The sequence below is a fragment of the Xiphophorus couchianus genome, chromosome 22, assembly GCF_001444195.1.
Source record: "Xiphophorus couchianus chromosome 22, X_couchianus-1.0, whole genome shotgun sequence".
NCBI lineage: Eukaryota > Metazoa > Chordata > Actinopteri > Cyprinodontiformes > Poeciliidae > Xiphophorus > Xiphophorus couchianus.
The window spans coordinates 19,022,710-19,039,880 of record NC_040249.1 but is presented as its reverse complement, the minus strand read 5'-3'; the positions used below and the strand labels follow the sequence as shown (position 1 = coordinate 19,039,880).

Genomic DNA, 17,171 nt, shown 5'->3' with positions numbered 1-17,171 from the left:
CATAAAAATACAGCAAACAAACTCAGATTTGGACGGAATCCAGGGTTCCTACGCATTTTTAAATTTAGATCATTTCCAGACTCAAAATTCAAGGGTTACTTTTTTAAGTATTTTTTTAAAAATATAACTGTAAAACGTCTTTGTGAATCCAGGGCAAATGTTTCTACAGTGGTCAGAACCTTCACAAAATCCAAATACACTTAAGGATATATTGGATAAGATCCTTGTTAGTATAGTCGCTTCTTATTGTGATCTAATAACTTTTCCATCAATTTCCAGTCGGGCAAGCAACTAACTGTCTCTGCTACTTCAATTTAGGAACATTTTAAGCACAAGATTTCTTCACAACAAAAATACTCTACATTGCTGCTTGCTTGTGAGTCATTCTGACAACAATAGTCCACCTCTGGACCACACATCCTGGTAAACTGCAGGCGATGTGTAACAACTCTGAACAATGGCCCCTCCTGACTTCAGCTAATTCATCCCACACAGCTGGGTGACCTCGGTTTATGGACAGGAACAATCATCGGTTTTTTTTTTTAACGGGACACCATGAATGGGGCCACGGATGACAACAATGGAGTGTACCTTTTAGAGGGTTACCATGACAACAGCTGCAGACAGAGTTATAGAGAGAGAGCGAGAGCGAGAGGATGACAGAGAGTGCAGGTTCGTAGCTCTGCGCAGTGTGCCTCCCAACACTGGTGCTCCACTTTTCATCTCGTAATGTTTTATTCCATACAAAGAGGACCTGACCAAACCAAGAACAATCGCATCATGGCTCTGAGGGTCTCATCAGTTAACATGAAGCTCCTCAGATGCTTTGTTCCATTATGCATTAACATAAAGCCTGACTCTGCCAAACTCGAAGCCAAGAGGCAGCTAAAAGGGCGTAGCATGTTCAAGTCAGCTACTCTTAGGGAATATGTTGCTGTATTAAAGCTTTACATGTAACGTTATGATAGTCATCATCAGTGGTTCAAGTACATACAGTCCCCCTTCCTCTACAAAGAAACCCATATTCATGTTACCGAAAATATCCAGCACAATCAGATGAAATCAATCAAGTTCAACCTCAGTTAAGTCAGAGATGGTGCTGCAAATCTGTGTGAGCACCGACAACATCAACACCAAGCATGACAAGCAAAACAAATGGCATAAAAACACACACATATGTACAGAGGTACCTTTTTCTTTGACCATGACCATTTGAATCCAGGCACAGCTGCAGCAGAAAACTCTCTGACCATCAGCTGGCAGTAACACAGGAGCTGCAGGAACCTTTTTATAGTCAAGATAGAAGAGCTATAAAAAAAAATAAAGAAAAAAAGAGCCGAGACTCCAGAGGACCAGAGAGAGAGGCAGAAAGAGAGGTGTAGACGCTTCCAAGCTCTCCTCCCGAAAACACAGCGACAGCGTGGGGTTTGCCTCCTGACTGCCTGCTTTTCTCCCACCTCTCCTCCTCCTTATTCTCCTCCTCCCACTCTTCTCTACTCCTCCCCTCCTGCTCCCTCTCTCCCAGCCCCTCTGTTGTGTCAGACTCGCCCTCATTGCTGCAACAAAGTGGCCGCTGCTGCTGTGTGACCCCAAATAATCAAAACACATCAATTCAAAAGATGGGGAACCATATGTTTTTTAATTTTATTTTTTGGGCCCCAAATAAACTAGGAGAATTGTCTCTGTTTTATTTTTTCTATTTGTGCTTTCTTAATTTTTTAATTGGCCAAAGTAACATTTTAGACTGCATGATGGTTCTGAACTTATCACACCTTCTGCATAAACGGTCAGTTTATGAATTTTCAATTGGCATTTAGCATTATGAAGACACTAAAAATGCAAAAGTGTCATAAATGTAGATATTGTTATTGTAGTAAGCTATTATATAATGTGATTTTATCTGTTAATGAAGAAATGGCATAAGTAAAAAAAATAGTGACAGTAATGACATTTTTACAACATTGTGCTTGTTAAGGGAAGATAAACAATAAAACTGAATATCATTTTTTTTAAATAAACAACGTAAATAATATATTAAAGTAGAAAATACCAATAAATAAGCAGACAACTTAAACTGGTTGATAGGGTAAATGTATTGCCCTATACACATGAATATTTACATTTACATTTATCATTCATGAAAGATATATTTTTACTGAAAACCTTCTATAAAGGAAATTAAGTGAATTAAGAATAATAAATTAATTTATAATAATAAAATACAATAATAAAGTGAATTTTTATCTTAACAATATATTTAATTTTTTATTAGAAATATTTACATTCTCTCTATGTTTTATTTTACTGTAAAGTTATGTAGAATTTAAATAATATCCATTCATGCACCAGAATTTTAAAAAATAATACTTACATTATCAAATTAAATTGTACAATTTTAAACACCATGTTAGCCATTGATTTGCATGCAAGTTAGCAATCCATAACTTACTTTGGAAAAAATAAAACTTAAAAAAGATAGTGGTATCTCATATAAGGAGTCACTAATGCAACTTATTACAATTAGCTGTAAGATGTAAAATTCAGTAAAAAAAAAAAAAAAAAAAAAAAAAAAAAAAAGTATCTATGTAATGGTTAGTTTTTGGTAAATAAGCCAAAAAAAAAAAAAAAGTCAATTAAAATAGATACACGGAACAGAGAACACTGTTAAATTTTTTAAATAAAATAAAAGATTTCAGAAGGGCACTTTTTTGTCCACAGGAAACAGGGCAGGCACTCTAGCACCGCCTAGTGTCTATTTATGCATGTTTCAGTGGAAGACAACAGAAGGATCAATGGAGGGACATAAAAACTACACCAACTTAATCACTGAGGCTAATTAAAAGTAAAATGCTTCAGAAAATGAATTGATAACTGGTAATGCTTAATACTACATTGATGGAACCTAACGTTTGTGAATTTAGTTGTTGTCAGTTCTGCGAATCACCATACACTAAAGCCAGCTACAGTCCTTCGCTGTCCATTCAGTTCGTTGGAGAGCAAAAGTGGCCATCTAAGGTTGCAGGTTAGACTTATCATGATTGCTGGCATGAGCTTTGTGTGAATATCTTCAGTGGATCCCTGGAAATCCAATTAAAGCAGGAACAGAGTCCACTGAATATCCCAACTCTTACCTCGTCTCCTTCCTTTGATAAACTGACAATTCTCGTTTTGTCTCTTTACATAAAATTACTAAGATTAATCTCCTTCAACACTAAGACTTAGCCTGAGTCCAGCAAATTCGGACTGTGATGTGTTAAGGTTTACTCTCTTGAGAGAAAACAGCTTGTCCTGTTAACAGTCGACTCTATGTGAACACCACTAGGAAAATAGAAATTCCCAAGCAGCAGCAATTATGGGCCAAGCGGTTACAGATTCATCTGTACTTCTCCGTGTCTAAAAAATGAGAAGGCGTTTGTCAGCAGTTACCTTCTCCTTATTTGCTGAGGCAGCATCTCATTATGCATGCTGGGTGTTTCATTCAGTGAAGGGAAAAACTGTGCCACCTTCTGGTTGCCCGTCAGCGTGCATTTGTTTCCACAAGACGTTGACATAAAGCAACTGAGACTTGCCAGTGAGGTCAATGGAAAAAAATACAGTCCCTGGTGGTGAATTCTCCCTGCACTCCACCCTTTTTTATTATGAAAACAGGGAGGTGTTTTAGGAGTGCGTAAAGCCATGAGAAGCTCAGTAAAAAGTGGGAGTTTTCTACTGCAGCCACTAACAGCAACTCAAAGATATCTTGTTACTGTGTCTACTTTAAGAGGCCCATTATCATCCTGCCTCTTTTAATAATCTTCATCCGAGCTGAAGGACATTCGTGCTTACAAGGAGTTTGCCAAGAGCAGCAATTATCCTTGGATGAAAGGTTTCTGTTGTGTTTTACATGTCAATGATTCACGTCAGACTGTTCTTTAACGACCTTTCCAGTGATAACTTGATCATTTCGGTGAAGGAAAACCACACAATTTGAGTCTTGGCTTCCGACTCCCGAGTAAGCTGGCATTACCATGCATGAGGTCACATGTAGAGCAACAACTGTGCTTTGTGTGGACAGGCTCCACCGTTATTCCCTGCCTTGATTATTTAAGGATCTTGGAATGTATGGGAGAGATATACTCTCACACACACAGAAGCTGATAAGAAAAGGAAAAGAGAAACAACTTGGAGGAACTCCTGAACTCTTGAAAAGCACAGAGGAAACTCTTTGACGTTGGATAACGACAAACGGTTCACTAGCTCACGGTTATTTTAAAAAAGGTTGCAAACAGAATCACCTCTGTGAACGCAACCATGTGCAGTCAGCTTCACTTCTCACAAAGTTTTCTTTCACTCCAGATCCATTGTTGTTGCTGTTCTGCTATTGTCCAAGTATAAACTATCTGACACCAACTCAGAAGAAAGGAAATTGCTTACAACATTAAAGAACACAGAGTATGCTAGTAGCTGGGCGATTGATGGAATACCAAATCACTGTCTAGTGTAAAGTGAAAATAATGTTCCCAATGGCAGTAAGGGTGCTTACAAAGAAAAAGGCATCTGTTCCAAAATCAACCCTTTCAAACACAACTGAAAACTGCAGCTCTAGACATGGGGAAGTCCAAAACCATTGGGAGAAAAGTTTTACTTTCACATTAGACAAAGATACTGCTGTTCTCACTGTCAAGCACAGTGGTGGTGCCATCATGCTGAGGGTCCATTTTAAATTCTCTGGATCTAGTGAATTCCAAAAAGTGGATGGAATAATGAAGGAGGACATGGAGGAGGAATACCTCCAAATCGTGAAATCAACACTCAGACCTTTAAAACCTGGAAACAAATGGGTGTTCAAACAGGAACTGGTGCTGCACAAAGCAGATTTACATCAAATTTGAGAAGTGGCATGGATTTCTGTAGCTTCCTAGGAGACATTTGAACAAATATTAGTGAGAGGCTAAGATTTCAGCCTGTATGTATAATTTTGATCTTCTATTATTACAAAATCATACAAAGTATGTCTAGTTTTTAGTGCAAGTAACTTAAAACACTTGTAGCCAATTCTATTTGTATTTTTTTACGTATAACAAGAGGGAAACATCTTTTCGATATTTTTTAAATTTGTTTGAGAAGGGTATTTTCTGCCATGTTCAATCCAGGATCCAAAATAAATTCCCACTTGTGACTGCATTTTTCACTTTTCTAACTCATTGCAGCTGTATATGATATAATAGGTCCACTTTTAAAAAAATAACAGTGATATGAATAACTAAAAGCCCAAATTTGTACAATCGGATATAAACAAAATATTACAGGTTGTATGTTTTTGTTACTTATTACATACGTCTGCAGTAGAAGGTGCATTTGCATAATGCTGTGAGCATAAAAGCTGTTTAAAGTTTATGTTTCAAATCAAATATTTAAGTCCTAAAACAGAAAGAAGATGCTTCCTTTATTTACATACCAAAAACAACATGCCAAAAGTAAAATGACCGTTTTACAGCTGTGTCTGGCTTGAATTCAGAGAATGTGTAAAATCTGTAAATCTTGATTTGTCCTGGTGCCCAGTGCTGTAATCCTGATGTAAGCCACCCTGTCGCCTACGTCTGCTGGGCAACATCCAGAGGACCTGTCCTCGCACATGGGTTTGCTTTACATAATGACTGGAAAAGTCTCAATTAATTCCAGACTTTTACAGTAAATATTTATTTTTGTACAGTTGGAAAGTTGTTGTTACATAACTGGGGCACATAAGCTCATCATTTAGGCTCTAATTATTTACTATCAATTGATTCTTCCACAAATCAACTGATACTAAAGTGGGTCCCTTCTTCTTACTAAACCACATCTACCTGCTATTCCAAAAGAGACCAAATTTTATTTTATCTTATTTTAAACATACTTTTCTTTAAGCTCACAATTCTTTATAATATTTTAATTGGTCTGATATAATTGTAACTTTAAATATTGCGTTTTTATTACCTGTAAGCAGAAAATTCTCATAGTTAAAAGACATAAAAGCTTAATCTATATATTGTGTTATTGATTAGTTACGACAATAAATAAATTAATCAGTATATTCTTATTTATTGAATAAAGCATTGTAAACATAAATATCAAGCTGTAGATAGCAATAGATAACAAAAATAAAAGTTAACTAACAGAAAATATGTTAGTTTACATTAAAACAGCATTTATACCAACAAATTGCCTTAGTTTATGAAATGATTTCTAAAGTTGAGCTATTTTAGAGACCAGACAGAGCTCTGTAGAGGGTTAGATGTTGAAGGTGGCGTTTTGCCCTACCTGTAGTGACATCATTCAATCTCTCACTGAGGTAATAATCATCTGGGTTGAGGAAGGGAAACTGCTCCATGTACTGTTTGGGAATGAGATAGAGCACCTCAGCTACATGTCCATCCTCGATGATAGACATCCGCTTCACTGAGCTCTTGCGTTTCACTCGAACCCGGTTGACCCGGTGGACGCTGTGACTGCGGCTGGAGCTGCACAGCTTTCCCAGGCTGTTGAGGTTTGGCAGAGTGGGCATGGTTACCCTGCTCTCCTTCGACTGTCCCACAGAAATGCAGGTAGAAGTCAGTTGCTTCTGGACTCAGCGCTGTTCTGAAATCTGTCCCTCTTCGGACATCAGGAACTTGAGTTGTCAAAGAAGCAAACGACGAAAATAAGGAGAAGATTGAGGAGCAAACTCAGCCCAGCTCATCGTTAAATCATGGGATCCATTTCACATGTGCTGCAGGTACGAGAAGCGGAGAGATGGAGATATCAAATAGCAAGCAGCAGGTATGAGAGTGCATCCTGCTGCAGGTGCAGCTGAGCAAGACAGAAGCTTGAACTGTGAGTGTCTTCACCCCAACCAGCCTGGTGCTATAAGCAGCTTAGGATTGACGTTCAGCCTGATTATGTTCTGTGTGGAGTTAGGTTTGTCCATGCCAAGTTTGTTTACCCAGTGATGGGTGGGAGAGTCACTACCCGAGTCCTTTATAACCCAAACATGTTTAATAAAGAGCCCCAATTTGGCCCAAACTATGCAAAAAGCATTCTTTTTGCTCTAACTAAAATATAAATATTCAGCTTAAATGGGCAGTACAGTGTGGTAGTTGTTAATATTGTTGCCTTGCAGAAAAAAAAGACGTGGGTTCAAAACCTGACTGAATCCTTTATGTGTTAAGTGCACGGGTTCACTACAGAAACTGTTCATTGCACCATCTACTATGAATCTTAGAGTTAACTGGAATTTTTAAGAGTGTTTTCACACCCTATGGTCCAGTACACTCAGTTTGATTGGGGACCAAAATTGCAACATTTGTTACATTGTCAGCTGCAGAGGTTCGCTTTCAGGCTGCACTGTGTAAAACAAATTAAAGCCTTTGAAAAACCTGTTTGGACCCTCACATGTGGTGACTTGGCTTCACCAAGAAACACTGAAGGAAACGACACAAAAACGTGAACTCAACTTCCTTCTTCATGAAATGTAAATGATGTCAGTTTTTAGTAGTTGTAGGATTTCACTTTTACCATTGGTAAAAGAGATGAGCCATTTCTCCCGCTACTACTAGAATCATGTGTTTGTTTTGAAGGAATTTACCCAGAATGCCCTCCTCTATAGTCTAGTTCCTGCTTAAACTCTACTACCAAAGTTTACTTCAATCGAGACCAAAGTTTGCTTTTTAGATCCACATCATAATTTGATTGCACATTCATACCTCCCCCAACAAACCAGACTTTCTAGGCAAATGAACCAGAGTTCATTTAAAGTGGACTAAATAGGGCTGGTGCGAGTGCATCCTAAATTACCTGTTCCCTGCCAACCTGCTGGCTGACTGCAGGAGAAAGGCACCAGCTACGCCCATCACTCTGCATGGCTTAAGATGGTCTAAGAAAAGCTTGCATGGAATACATCTAACACTGGATTAGTTTACACCATCAAAGGGAATCAGGGCAAAAGAGGTCAACAACAACCACAGTTCTTTCAGCAGACTGCAGTACAAAGCTCCTTTAACTAATCACCATTAGTAAAAGTACAGTGAAGTCCAAAAATGTTTGCATTGCGTTGTTGCAATTAAATGAGCAATTGTGCAACTGTGCATATTTGATTCTGAGTCAGACCCAAAAGCAGAAGAAGTGGAACATCTTGCTCACTCATCAAGAATGCAGCAAGTGGTTTCTGGAAGTCACCAGAAAACATTTGTCCTTTCCCGCAGCCATTGTACAAGTGCATACAGCAGTAAAACCAGCTAACCAAAATTGTTGGAGATTCACTTGGGTTGCTGGATGAGGGGCAATGCCCGCCAATTGTGACTTAATAGTTGGAAAGTTTGTGAAACAGCAAATTTTCCGGACAACAAAAAAGATAATAGGGGCAGAATGGAAACACACTCTACACCTTTAAGATAGGTACTTGTTAAAAAATACATGTCTTTCCCAAAATACCTTTGGAAGGAGCACAGGTATTGCTCCTTCCACATGGCTAATTAAATTGCATGGAGTAGAAAGACTATTTCAGCTTTTTAAACAATCAAAGCATCCATCCATCCATCCATCCATCCATCCATCTTCTGTTCACCCTTGTCCCTAATGGGGTCGGGAGGGTTGCTGGTGCCTATCTCCAGCTACGTTCCGGGCGAGAGGCGGGGTACACCCTGGACAGGTCGCCAGTCTGTCGCAGGGCCAATCAAAGCATCTTCAATGTAAATGAAGGATGGAAGAATGTTAAATCTTCTTCACGACCCAGATCTAGAAGGATGTTTCTTGGAAATGAGAGTCTGCATGTGGTTAATTTTTAATTGAGATGGGAAATGACAGATGATGCAAATGTGGAATCTTGAAAACATACTAAGATAACTTCATAAAGCATTTAAAAAAAAAACAAGAGCAAGATTTTGTGGAGGGATAAATGATAAAAGGTATTGCCATTCAAGTATTGCTGCTTTTTTTCTTTAAATACATATTATTAGCTAAAATAAAAGCGACAGCCTTTTCCATTGCTGAGTATTTATCAGACAGATAAGGTTGATGCCACTTATGTTTCAGGTTCAACAAAATAAATAAATTAGACAACAACAGACATGATAGAAATCAGCGGACAATGACAAAGCACAAAAGAACCTTTTAGTCTGGAGATGCATGATTCAGGCTCAGAAAACTGCTTTGTCTAAGAGGGAGGACAACGCGGTCTTCCCCGGAGTTCAGCTGAGTTTAATATATACACTGCCTGCTTCTGCTTATGAACACAGTGGCAGAGTTTTAGTCTGGAGAACAGAAAGGGAGACAGACCAAGGAGAACCTTACGCCCACACACCCAAACACACACACCTGAGAGTAGCCGGGGACACGGCACTCTGCTGCATTGGACATTTCCCTCTAGTCGTAAACCACTCTGCTGTAGCTCCATCACAACTACCCATTGTCTCAGAAATCCACACAAACATCTAGAAAATTACAAGCTTCCCCTGCACACTGAAAACAAACATTTTCACACAGACTCTCTTCTTTTTACAACGCAATCCAAACCGAAACAAAGCCCCCACCACCATCTCCTTCATCTTTACCACTCTGTCTTACCATCCAGCCCGAAGCAGGAGGTGATTTTCTGGGCGTAGTTGCACAGCCCGTCGTAGCCAGGCTGCTCCTGCTTCAGTGTATGCCTCTCCTCCATCTCTGCTCAATCCCACACACTCTGTCCCGTCCGGCAGTGCTTTCACTCTCTCCTCTGTTCTTCAATTATTCAGGCTTTTGCCAGGACACGTGCATGCGCACGACTTTCTCTTATTCGCACATATACAAACACAAACACACACACGCACAGAGTCACACGGGGGGGAGAAAAGTGCTGAGGCAGAGGGTCGTGTTGTCTTGCAGCCTGAGCAAACCCTCTCCTGTGGTAGGAAAAGGAGGAGGCATCAGATTGGGTTACTGCAGAGTGCCTCCCTTTTTTTTTGATCCACCATTGATCATTTAGATTGCACTGCAGTGTAACAGGTATGCTATACAGGATATGCTACCTCAGCTCTGGGATAGGGCAGGGAAAATCCAGAGACTTGCCAGGTAGGAGGGTGGTGATGGTGAGGGCTTTCTGAAGCCGGACAGGCCTTTAAATGATTTCTGTGGTATCTAATTATGAGAGAAACAGCAAACCAGTCATGTCTTTTGAAGAAAGGAATAATAGAAGGAACCATGGTTTTCACAATTAAGTTACATCTAATTATCTTCCTCTATTGCAACCCATGACTTTCATCTTTAAAACTACAGCACTAGACATAATTCTACTGCAGCGTCTTCAAAAGAAGGATGCTGCAACTTAAAAAAAACAGCAATGAAAAAGAACTTGGTTTAGAAAGGTGTGTGTTTTTATATAGATCCTAACCTGCATATATTTAAAGAATTTATTTTTGGATAAGGCCTATTTATGCTAGAATTGTTAGAAAGACAACAATTCTTTCTACTTCGTTGATAATTTATACTATCTACAAATTCACAGATTGTAGATAGTATAAACTCCAATTTTCTTCCAGACGTTGAATAAGTAAAAGGAGTTGAAGGAGTAAACAAGCGGTTTGAAACCAGAAAATTTAAAGGAATTTTATTAGAGACTCATTCAATACAATTTGTAATAAAGCCTAGCCCACATATAGCTAGATAGCTGAAAACTAAGACATTTCTATTTATTTTGGCCTTCCATTCTCATAAAAACTCTGCTTTATACCACTAAAAACGATTATTTATTAAACCTCTCACCAAAGTGGAGATTTGAGAAAATTCTGTTTATGTTTTGTGTGTACATTGGAGATTTAGGGTTACAGTCAGCGACAAATAATGTGACAATATATCTACATACTTGTTTGACATGATTCTCAATTCACGTTGTCTTGTGTTTTTATTAATTTTATATCGTAATACGCTATTTAAAAGTAGCTATGTATCCACACAAATGAGCTTCCTGGTGCCATGTTTAATTTCTAACAGGAAGTCGTGGTTGTTTTGAAACAATCTGATTGGCTGACATACTGTACTTCTCAGCTTTGCGCTATAGCCGGTTTGGCGGGTTTCAAAGAACTCTCAAGAGTGGATTTGTGTGGGTTCATGTGAATAAAAATATTTCTGACACCAGTTCTGTGTGTACAGTATTATATTTTAAAAATAAGTGATGGAGATTTTTGTTTTCATAAAGACCCAGCTACATTTGTACAAACCCTAAAGCAGTAAGAAAGCAAAACGTAGAAAAAGTGAAACGTGAATATTATCCAGATCAACTGTAGGTGGCTCCATAAAAGAGGTTGTATAATTCTGACCCTGTGTTCTAACTCTCTAGCACACCTAAAGTACACTCTAAAAAAGCAAGAATTTTACAAAACCTCTGCCACACACACTGAATGGTTAAAGCTGAGCCATCTGGTTTAACTTTTGTCGATTCTGATTTTCCAGAGTACAGTGATGGAAATGGAAAGATTAAATCATTACAACTAAGGTGACCTTCAACAATCCACTTAAGCTCCAGCTGCCCAGACTGAGCCGCATAATGGTCGTTAATAGCAGACTCATCCTGCTTACAGGTAGCAATGATTACGATAATGGATACAGAGAATAAACATAATAAATAAGTAAAGATTATGGTCAACTGACTGAGTAAAAACAGGAAATACAATGAAAACTGGAAAGCCCAGACAGAGTATGCCCGTAAGGATGTATTGCAAGGCGGTGTGACTAATGGAAAGGCATCAGAATCAAGGTAAGAGCTGATGGCCCTGAGCTGATAACAGGAGAGTGGAGGGTGGTGGGGGGGTGGAGGAGCACATTAGGACTGAAAGCCCAGTGATGGTCTAGTGATTTTTTATCTGCTTTTTTCTGTCTTTAAGAATTAAATCATCCAATATTTTATACTTTATTCCTTTATCAGTCAAGTTCAGCTAAAAAGCCATAAAAACAGGAGCAATGGAGGATATTTTCACATTAAATGAACAATATTAATGTAGAAATGAACTGATAATTAAAGAAGTGGTAAGGACTTGGATGTGTCAATTTTCTACAGAATATTCACATTCCTTGAGGTTTGTCATGTTTTGCCACTTTAAAACCACAAATTTCAGTGTATTTTGTTGGTATTTGTCGTTTAATGACCAACAGGAAAGAGCTGTCAAGGCACTGTTAAAGCAAAACAAGAGTATTGCTCAGATCCAAAGTTTGGTTTCAGACACTGATTGGAAATCAGAAGCAGCATTTGGACACATTTGTCCAGAATGAACAATTAAAAATGACAGTACTTACTGAAACACCATGGCACAGTGTGAGTGCAGATTTCTATGGACCACTTCCAAACGAAGAATACTTGCTTGTCATCATCGATGAGTAAACGCTCTTCTTTTGTTGTGAGGATTATAAAACTGTATGAAGTAAACTTTTGAAGTTGAAGAGAGTTACAAATAATTCTCTATAAAATGTTCTCGCTCAGTCTTCTGGCATTTAGCTAATTGAAATAATCTTTATTGTATTTATTTATTTAGAATAACACACCTGAACAAGGAATGCAAAAGACACATTTTTTGTACCATAATAATCTTAACCTGCTCGAAAAGGAGTAGGAAGGAGTAAGAAACTTATGAGTTCCTACCCCATAAACTTATACCATATTTTTAGATAGATCATCATAATTCTAACTAACAAGAAACAAGATAATTTTGGTCTGATTTAACTTCAGACAATAAGCTTCTGGATTCAGTTGTACATCATCATGGCAATGTCAGCCTCTGACTTTCCACCCAAATCCAATTGAGAATCTGTGACAAAACCTAGAAAGGGTCCTTATTTTTAAAGAGCTTAAGGTATTTCATGAAGATGACTGAACAAAAATATCAATTTCTAAATGTGCAAACCTGCTGGGCACATATTTTATAAAACGTGGAGCTGCATTTCCAGCAAAAGATCCATTTTTAGGTATTTATGGGTAAAAAAAAATATTGAAAGGCATGTATCATTTTCCATCCACTTCCCAAATATACAGTGCTGTGTGTTTTGGTCTTTCACATAAAATCACAACAAAATACATTTTAGTTGTTAGTTCTAATGTGACAAAATCAATCAGTAGAAATATTGTTGGACAGCACTGATTAAATACACAAAAAAATTGGATAAACTATTTTACACTGTAGGTCCTTTCTTCTTAAACAGGATAGACAGAAACATGTGGACATTTTGGTTTCATATGGATTGTCTAAAATGTTAATTTTAGAAAACTGTAATGCTGCTAAAAGTCAAAAAGACACACTAACAAAGCATGAGTTTCATACTGAGACACAGAAGTGAAGTCATATTTTGAAAAATTCAAGTGAAACATTTTTCCAGTTGTTTGTTCACCTAAGAGTTCAAATATAAAAAAGAGAAAGATACACCTGCAAAATGTAAGACTACTGCGTCTACAGTGTCTTTTTCTCAAACTAAACATGTTACAAATCATTTTGATGGTTCGCAGTCTGCATTTCTCTGCAGCGTGCATGTGTTTTGTTTCTCACATAAGATTTTTCCACAGCTTAAAAAAAATGCTTTGTCCAAACACTGTATGTATCTTGTCGAAAACCATGAAACTTGAAATAAATCTAGATCTAAACCCAGTACATACTGTACACTTCAAATCAGTCTTGTGATGTTTTCATGTAAAGTGGAATGGAAGAGTGTTTTTACATACATTCTTCTTTGCTCTATTTTATCTAATTTCCAAAAGCTTTTTGCACAGATTAGTCCTTTATCTTTGAAATGCTACATCACAACAGTTTCTGTTCAACTCACTGATTAAAAACCCAGTGTGAGTAAAAACGAAAGAAGACCAAATCATCAGTTTTTTATTAGAGATTAATTAACAAGCTTTAACTGGTCGACCTGAGCTGTGTAGAACATTCCAGTCCTAATTCTATATAAAACTTTAAGTGTTGCAGATTTTGAAGTAAAACCAATCTAAAATCAAAGAAAGGAAATCACTTTACTGCACAGCTGAATCTTTCATGCCATTCTTTCATTCGTGACATTTGAATAACATCAGACTAAACCTCAAGTCCATGTTTTAAAGTCACATGTTCAGAACAAAAGAAAACCAACCACTTCTACTGAACTCTACCAATTGATTTCAAGGAAAGTGATCCAAACAAACTGATACCCGAAGCTTGGTGACTGATACAAAAATCCTGCAGAGAGGATGCAACTGGATGTGTTGTGTATGTGAGCATCTGCAAAATTTTGAACGTGTATAGATCACAGAAAATTTGCAGTAAATTAACACTTGAGTATCCAGTACATGTTTTTGAAAATAAGTAAAGTTGAATGTTGTCTAATCATTCCAGAATAGGGAATACTTACTGTGAATGACTAATGAGTGACTGTTTGCAAGGATTTAACTACGCTTATGAGATCTGCAGTGTTTACCACAGAGCTCCATCGATCTCCACCAGCAACCACAGAGGACAGATACAAGTGACCACATCGTTAATGTAAGGAGTTCAAAGCCATCCTAATACCCAGACTCAACCATACACAACCTGAGGGAGCCATTTTCTGTGCACTATAGGAGCCTTTATACAAGGCTGATGTATTAGCCAGTAAAAGAATAAAGGTAACTGCATTAAATCCAGGAACTGCATTACTTTATATAATAAGACTGGTTTATGTCATAGTTGTGCTTTTTTAATTAATTAATTAATTTATTTTTTCTTTTTCTGCAACTTTTGGTGAGTCAGTTGTAGACCATATGATCACATCCCACAGCTGGAGCTAGAGTCACCAAATCAGCACAAAACAAATATGCTGACACATAATCCACCTGCAGTATTTGCATAGAAAAAAACCCTTTTCCATATTTTGTTGTGTCACAACCTGTCTACTGTGTTTTTATAGGAATTTTATGCAATAGACCAACACAAATATTGCATAATCATTACATAGAAGGAAAGGGTTTTTAATTTTTTTCCAAGTTGAAATCAGAAATGTGTTCATCAACCTTTATCCCCAGACCTCTAAATAAAATCTAATTGCCTTCAGAAGCCACCCAATTAGTGCAATTTAATTTTAACATGCATATAGCTGTTCTGTGAAGGCATTAAAAATTGTAAAAACATCATCATGAAGACCAAAAACCACAGCAGACAGGTTAGGAATTATATTCTTGGAGAGTTTAAAGCAGAGTTAGGTTATAAAACAACAACCCAACGTTTCCTGGGAGAAACTCTGATAGAGGCTGCAGATAAGTTCCTACCAGGGTATAGGTTTGCCTTCCAACAGGACATTGACCCAAAACATACAACAATGCAATTGTTAAAAGTACTGTTAATGTTAGGATGGGCTAGTCAAAGTACAGACCTAAAGACTCTGGCAGAACTTGAAAACTGATCTTCATCCACCATAGACTAGTTTTCGAAGATGAATATACAAAAGACAACAGAGGCTAGAGCTGCTAGACATGCGTCAAAGAATGTCCAACTGGTGGTTCTAAAGATATTAACTCAGGGGGAGCAGGCTAGAAATGCAGAACACATTTTCTTGTTTTTAAATTTTACAAAAACATGAAACCTAGCTTGAACTCCTCCTCTCCTCCAGCGAATGCAGGAGATGAGCGGTTCAGGCAATGGATGGACAAAAACCCAAACACAAAATCTTCCCACAGCATGATCCTTTCTGTTAACTAATTAGGAAAATTGTTGAATTTCTTTTTCAGTTTGATTTGGAGATGTCCAAATATAGTGGAACAACCACAAATGCACACCAAACTTTAGGGTGTCATTTTTAAATAATTATAGAAAACATTTTCATTCCAATTTGCAGTTATGCACTACTTCCTGTTGGTCTATTACGTAAAATATAAAGAAATATATTCAACTCTCAACTTTGCTGAAAAGTTTAAGGAAAATAGCAAAATTTCTAACACCAGACAGCAACCAAAAGGAACGGATGTGAAACTCTTTCAGTTGGCTGCTTTCCACCAGTGATAGTACGGACATTCATACTTATAGGTCCAGGTTACAGTAGTCTATATACCCCAAAGATAAAGTTAAAAGAAAATCTAACGCTGCAGCAGTGGAAGGTGTAGTTTCAGTATGCACCAGTGTAACCTACTTACAAACCAAGTGTCATTATCAGAGTCCAGAGCTTCAAGCCGAGGCGAAAAAGGCTTTTCCCCTCCATCAAATATTCTTGAACCAAGACCAGCCTCTCACCCAGTATAAACCGTGGGACTTTTTGGCTTGTTATGAAGGCTTCTGCGGCAAAATATATACTCACCTCTAGCAGACATGCCCGGTAGGTAGAGCCTCTTTTCCTTTGCTGAGATTGAATAGTAGGAGAAGCAGTCCCGGTTCAACAGCTTTAAGGAAGCTTGGGGAAAACAATAGCTTATCTTTGCGTTAAGTTTTTCCAGTTATTAAATGGCATTTAACGCAGGAAAACATTCTGCAATGAGCTGGACAGGAGAAGAATGCGCGATGGAGAAAGCACTTTCCAGCTGCAGGGCGTGTCCTGGAAAAGACAGCATCCTTTCTTTTTTTTATGTCCCAGCCAGTTTCTGTCCATATTTGAACATGATATCAGGTAATTACAGTTATTTATGGAGTCGTATTTGAAATGCCTCGTCTGCAGCTGGATTCAGCCCTCATGAGAGCCGAGAGCCTGCCTGTTCTCTGTCTGGGATGACTGCGCGGTTCTCACGTAGTAGGGGTTAAATTACAAACTTGACAGCTACGGTGGAGAAATTCTTACATATATTGGGGCAAATTTACAGTTAAGGTACCGAGAGAAACCTCCATCCCTGTAAATACTCAATGCAGTGCATATAAAGGAAGCGTGAGCTCAGTCTCGCTTGGGAATATTACGGCGGTTTGAGGGAAAATATTTACAGCTGGTGTATTAATCTTTCGTGAGCAGTGGTCACTTTAGCTGACAGTTATCCAAAAGTCATTTTTTTGCTTGTGTTTGTGTTCGTATTGTTGTCAGGCATTTTAGCCACATTTTATGTGTACACTGCCTCCTACTGGGTGATCAGTGTTAGTTCACAAAAAAATGTCTTCAAACTTTAATAGTATCGAAGACCAAAAGTGCCACAATCATGTAAAAAAATATATTCATGTATGTCATAATTTTGGTTAAATGTAATAAATACAATAAAATGAACAAAATCATTGTTATTTATTTATGTTTTGTACTTA

General features: G+C 37.8%; 1 protein-coding gene across 11 annotated transcripts in view; it reads right to left on the bottom strand.

The window, feature by feature from the left end:
- Window positions 1-16,542, bottom strand: part of ablim1a (actin binding LIM protein 1a) — a 54,370-nt gene extending 37,828 nt beyond the window's left edge. For 3 of the 11 annotated variants that reach the window (XR_003594172.1, XR_003594173.1, XM_028007283.1), the window contains exon 1: window positions 9,559-9,798. Coding sequence is in view for 9 of the 11 variants with exons in the window: in XM_028007283.1 (XP_027863084.1) it covers window positions 9,559-9,652 (94 nt within the window). In the remaining 2 variants the exon portion in view is untranslated. Of the gene's footprint in view, window positions 1-1,190; window positions 1,450-9,558; window positions 9,808-16,251 lie in introns of those variants that run through there. The other 8 variants (XM_028007282.1, XM_028007285.1, XM_028007287.1 and 5 more) reach the window with 6 other exon arrangements.
- Window positions 16,543-17,171: the final 629 nt, after the last annotated feature.